Here is a 6,122-nt window from a genome sequence, read left to right on the forward strand (position 1 = left end):
GCATGGCAGTTGTGCCATCTGCCCCTTACCCCCTGGCACCTCTTGGCAAACAGCATGTTCTGTGGACTCTGTGCTCACAGACCCTGCTCCAGGCTGGTCCATCAGAACCTGCTGTGGCCATGTCTTTGACAGGCAGGAATGCGTCCCCACCCTTCACCACTGGAACCTGAGAAGTCCACTCGAACCTTTATTAGGGACATAACCAGCAGGTGACAGGAGTAGGGGTTGAGTCACCAGATCACTGTGATTACACATGTACCCACGGCGGCGACGGGGTGCTGTCTCTTCTCACACACTGGTGGACTGCCACACTTGGGGGTGGGTGGTGGGCAGGGCTGGCGTCTAGTCACTGCAGCAGGTGGGGAAAGCCAACAGTCACCGTGAGACTGGCCACAGGGACAGCCCCTGCCTACTACCCCGTGCACGAGCCCACAGGGGAAGGACTGCTATGATGGCAGCAGGACTAGGGTTGGGTACGGCAGGCCCATCTGAAGCCAACATTGCTGCTCACCTTTGCAGAGACTGTAGTTCGGGGGGGAGGTCGCAGCCGGTGTAAACACCATTTGTGATGCTGTATTCTAGCAAAGCCCCAAAACATGGGTCCTGCAGGAGACAGGGAGTGGGGCGATGGTGGACAGGTGAAGTGTGCATCCCACCTCCAGTGGAGACGCCCCCCAACCGCCTCCCCTGCACAAGACTTTGGGGCCCCAGCCCTCCCTTCCGCAGACTCACTCTGACAAGGACGTGTGGGTTCCCCAGCACAATCAGCAGTGCTTTGGGTCGGGTGATTGCCACGTTAAATCTTTTCGAGTTGGACAAGAAACCCAAAAAAAACCTATCATCTTCAAATCTGTCTTCATTTGATCGCACCTAAAGCCCACAGAGAGGAATACAGCACAGTGTGGTAAGTTTGGGGCCCAGTAAGAAGTAGACATCCAACCCCAACTTGAGTCTGTGCTCCCAGCACTGCAGGGCGGGTTACTCTGGGGTCGGGGGCTATAGGGGATTTTATTTGCTTTGTCGACCTGAATTTTCTAACTCATCTTCAATCCAAAGAGGAATTTTAAGAATCCACTTGGCTTGAGGTGGGTGGCGGAGGGCAGGAGGTGAGGCGACCCTCATCACCTCGGCACCCCGACCCTCATCGTGCCCCCTCTGCTCCTACTTCCTCTTGCTAACACTGTAGCTCTCTCTTTCACATCTTGTCCCTCCTTCTCTCAGCCATTTATCATTGCTTTTGGGATTCCTTTCCTGTTTCCTGATCTTGGATTTTTTTTAAAAAGAGCTCACAACAGTCACGGTCTGGCTGCCACTGGGCCCATGAGTCACTAGCCTGCGTCAGTGATGCCCCGGACACAGCAAGGCCCCAAGGACCTCAGCACACAGTGGCTAGTCCACCCCGATCAAGGATACCTACGGTGGAAATGATGATGGCCAGGTACTCTTGTCCCTGAAACTCCTCCACGGACCCAACCTTTATATCCATCAAGTCAACGGTCCGCAGGAGAATTTTTATTTTCTCCACCTTGAAAACAGATGAAAAACCCCCAATAAAGGTAATGTTCTACAGACCTGGCTACTTCTTTGTGTAACAGTGCCAATAAAATATTTACCAATGTGCCATTTCACTTTATAGTTTATACCACATCCACATTCAAACCTTATCCGAGCCCCCAAAGAGAAAACCAGGAGTGAGGCATCCCCCTTGCCACCTGCTCAGATCAGGGTGGGGGTCCCTGCGTGTGGTACAGGAATGGGGCAGCTGGAGGGCTCAGGTGACAGCAGCTGTGTGCACAGTGGTTACTACAGGTCAGCTTAGAGTCCAACAGGCTCGTGAAGGCCAGCAGGACGCAGCACAAGGTGACTAAGCAGCTCAGGCCTCTCTTTAGAGGCTGGGCTGGTGGTAAGCAGAGCAGAGAGAGAGCAGACGGCGCCTGCATCACCCTGTGGTGTGGTGGGTGGTGGGCATGAACTCGTGGAGTAGGTAGTGTGTGGGAGTGCGGTTGGATGTTGGGAGCTATGACATTGCTGTTTTAAACACCAGCATGGCCACCCACAGGGGACCATTTCAGAGGAGCTTTCAAACTGAGACAGACTAGGAGGAAAGGCCTGGTCATCTTCTGAAAGTCCATGACAACCCTAAGGGTGGATCACAACAGAACACTGTCCTATTTGCCTGCTTTGGACACGTCATCGAGAGGGAGCAATAACTGGAGAACTTCCAGTGTGGTGAAGTGGAGGGCCATGGAGGGCCGTGGAGACCCTCAGTGAGATAGACTGGCATGAGAGCTGAGCAATAGACTTCAACATGGGAACAAGCTCCTGACTCTAAGGGTCACACAGGGCCATGCAGTGTTCTGCTCTGACATGAAAATCAGAGTCAACTTGAGGCACCTCTCTACCTGTCACTAGCTCAACTGACAGAGAACGTGTTCCTGAAGAAGCAGAAAGAACAGCGAGCTACAGGGGGCTTTGGAACAAGTCTGAAAGATCTTCACAGACGAAGACAAGAAGACTGACCCTCGTGGAACAACTCTGGCTCCTCCTGAAGACTGAACACGTGCACTGTCATGAAGGATGAACACATGCTCTGTCATGAATGAGAACACGTACTCTGTCATGAAGGAGAATACATGCACTTTCATGAAGGATAAACACGTGCACTTTCATGAAGGAGAACACGTGCACTTTCATGAAGGAGAACATGTGCACTGTCATGAAGGAGAACACATGCTCTGTCATGAAGGATGAACACATGCTCTGTCATGAATGAGAACACGTACTCTGTCATGAAGAACATGTGCACTTTCATGAAGGAAGAACACATGCTCTGTCATGAAAAATGAACAGTGCTCTGCCATGAAGGAGAACACGTGCACTGTCATGAAGGATGATCACATGCTCTGTCATGAATGAGAACACGTACTCTGTCATGAAGGAGAACACGTACTCTGTCATGAAGGAGAACACGTACTCTGTCATGAAGGAGAATACATGCACTTTCATGAAGGATAAACACGTGCTCTGTCATGAAGGAGAACACGTACTCTGTCATGAAGGAGAACACGTGCACTTTCATGAAGGATGAACACATGCTCTGTCATGAAGGAGAACACGTGCACTGTCATGAAGGATGAACACATGCTCTGCCATGAATGAGAACACGTACTCTGTCATGAAGAACACGTGCACTTTCATGAAGGATGAACACGTGCTCTGTCATGAAGGATGAACACGTGCATTGTCATGAAGAACACGTGCACTGTCATGAAGGATGAACACGTGTTCTGTCATGAAGGAGAACACGTGCACTGTCATGAAGGAGAACACATGCACTGTCATGAAGGAGAACACGTGCACTTTCATGAAGGATGAACACGTGCTCTGTCATGAAGGAGAACACGTGCACTGTCATGAAGGATGAACACATGCTCTGTCATGAAGGATGAACATGTGCTCTGTCATGAAGGAGAACACGGCCCTGACACAACTTCCCTGGTCTTTTCCTCACCAATGCACTTTTCCATTTCCTATGATCGTCCTTGTCCTTGAGCAAAATCTCAAGGACATCTGGAATTGCTATAACCCTCTGAACTGACCACTTGGCCCTAAGTGAATGTGCCCAGCAGATGTCCTCAGATGTCAGTGTTTTCACTGGAACTTTTAGAGGGACCCACCCTAAAGAGACTGAGAGAACGTGTGTGTAGTCATTCACTGATCTCAGAGACACGCTTCAATCTGCTTCAGCATGCTTTGTTTGGGATAAAACTGGGCATGGATAACTGGAACTCTTGTAGCAATACTTGTCTAATCCTTACACTCTGGGAACCACAAATTGATGAGGAAAAAACCCACTCAAGCCTGATTACAAATGGGCAATGGATTGGAATAGACAATTTAAAGAGGACTTGAAGAAATGGCTCTGAATGTATGGAAAAACCCTCAAATCACCAGTGATGGCATGGATCCCCACTTGCACTCCTTGTCTTGCCAAGCATGGGACACCATCAGAGAGGTGGCCAATGGACCGACCACCTGTGGTGTTGGAAATGTGTGTCCACATCACGCAGCAATACTAACTTAGAACATGGGCTTAAAATGTTGGCACCAAGGAGGAACCAGGAACCATCCAACCTTCACCAGCAGGGGGAAGCAATGAGTACAACTCAATCAGGAAACCACTCATTCATCTGAGCTCAAAGGGCTGACTCACTGCTAACAGTCCAGTCCCCAGAAAGTCACAGCGGGAAGCACCAAATCCCCGACACACGACAGGTGTTAGAACAGAAGAGGACCACGGACCAGCAGTTTCCCTGCCACAGAAGAGGTGGGAGTGTTGGAGATGGCCAACTGGGAGGGCCGACGGCAGTATGCCGGAAGGAAAATCAGGGAAAACTCTGACAGCCTTGACTATGGCTGGGCTCCCTCCACACACTGGCTCCAGCTCTGACCCCCACTAGGCAGACACAGAGGTGACTGCTGGGGAGCCAGACTTAAGCATAAGAAGATTCAAACTAAGCTGAGCAGCGAGACCGGCTGCCACCCACTGTAGGGAAGACGGACCTCACCGACTTGGCACAGGCACGTTACTAAATAAAGAAATACAGGAGAAACCACAGTTGGACTGGGAGTTGCTAGTCTCTATTTTCTAACATACCCAGTGTTAACAAAACTTATAAGACATGCAAAAAAACCCCAGGAAAGTGTGGCCCAGCCTCAGGAAAATGTATACTGGCAACTACCTCGGCCAGCGGCTGCTCTAAATGCGTTCACAGAAGTAAAGCAGACCACAGTAAAAGAACGGGAGGAAGGCTAACACCACACCACCAACAAAGATTCCCAATAAGGAGCTAGAAATGGAGTCTCTGTAAGAACTGAACTGAAGAACTCAGCAGAGGGACCTCAACAGTAGATTCAGGCTGACAGAAAGGAAAAGATCCCAGGGAACTGAGAGAGAGATCCATGGATATGACCCAGACTGAATAACAGAGGGGAGCGAGAAGAAATAGGACCACAACCCTAGAATGCTACAGGACAACATGAAATGTGTCAGCATCCAGGTAGAGAAGTTCTAGAAAGACAGAGAAAATACTTGAAGAAATTGTTGTTGTTGTTAGGTGCAATCAAGTCGGAACCGACTCATAGCGACCCCATGCACAGCAGAACAAAACAATTTCCGATCCCGGGCCAACCTCATTACCACTGCCACACTTGAGTCCATCAATGATGCCACCTGGCCAATCCATCTCGATGGGGGTCTTCCTCTTTTTCTCTGACCCTCCATCTTACCCAGCATGATATCCTTCTCCAGTGACTGTTCCCTCCTGATAATATGTCCAAAGTATGAGAGGTGAAGTTTGGCCATCTTGGTCTCTAAGGAGCACTCTGGCTGCACTTCTGGAAAAACAGATCTATTGGTTCTTTTGGCAGCCCATGGCACTTTTAGTATTCTCCTCCAACACCATTAATTCAAAGGCATCAATTCTTCTACGATCTTCCTTATTCACTGTCCAGCTTTCGCTTCCATATTAGGTTATTGAAAATACCATGGCTTGGGTCAGGTGCACCTTAGTCCTCAAGCTGACATCTTTGCTCTTCAACACGTTAAAAAGTTCCTGGGCAGATTTGCCTAATGCAATACGTCATCTGATCTCGTGACTACTGCTTCCGTGAGTGTTGATAGTTCATCAAGAAGAATGAAGTCCTTGACAACTTCAGTCTTTTCTCCGTTGATAAGGATGTTGTTTATTGGTCCAGCGGTGAGGATTTTTGTTTTATTGACATTGAGATGAAATCCATATCGAAGGCTGTACTCTTTGATCTTCATCAGTAAATGTCCTCTTCACTTTCAGCAAGTAAGGCTGCATCATCTGCACATCGCAGGTTGTTAATGAGTCTTCCTCCAATCTTAATGCTATGTTTTTCTTCATAGAACCCAGCTTCTCAGATTATTTGCTCAGCATACAGGTTGAGTAAGTATGGTGAAAGACTACAACCTTGGCGCACACCTTTCTTAATTTTAAAACATTCAGTGTTCCCATGCTCTGTTCGAACAACTGCTTCTTGGTCCAGGCACAGATTTCTCATGAGTACAATTAAGTGTTCTGGAATACTCATACTTC

The 6,122-nt window shown here is 48.9% G+C and overlaps 1 protein-coding gene across 1 annotated transcript in view; it reads right to left on the reverse strand.

Moving 5' to 3' along the window:
* Nucleotides 1-507: 507 nt before the first annotated feature.
* The window catches only part of MOV10L1 (Mov10l1, Moloney leukemia virus 10-like 1, homolog (mouse)), a 95,319-nt gene continuing 89,704 nt past the window's right edge, over nt 508-6,122 (reverse strand). Inside the window, exons 24-26 of the mRNA XM_006876415.1 lie at nt 1,418-1,525; nt 733-870; nt 508-603 (exon numbers count right to left, since the gene is read on the reverse strand). Of these exons, the coding sequence (XP_006876477.1) occupies nt 508-603; nt 733-870; nt 1,418-1,525 (342 nt within the window). The remainder of the gene's footprint in view (nt 604-732; nt 871-1,417; nt 1,526-6,122) is intronic.

Source organism: Chrysochloris asiatica, unplaced genomic scaffold (assembly GCF_000296735.1).
Source record: "Chrysochloris asiatica unplaced genomic scaffold, ChrAsi1.0 scaffold00378, whole genome shotgun sequence".
Taxonomy (NCBI): domain Eukaryota; kingdom Metazoa; phylum Chordata; class Mammalia; order Afrosoricida; family Chrysochloridae; genus Chrysochloris; species Chrysochloris asiatica.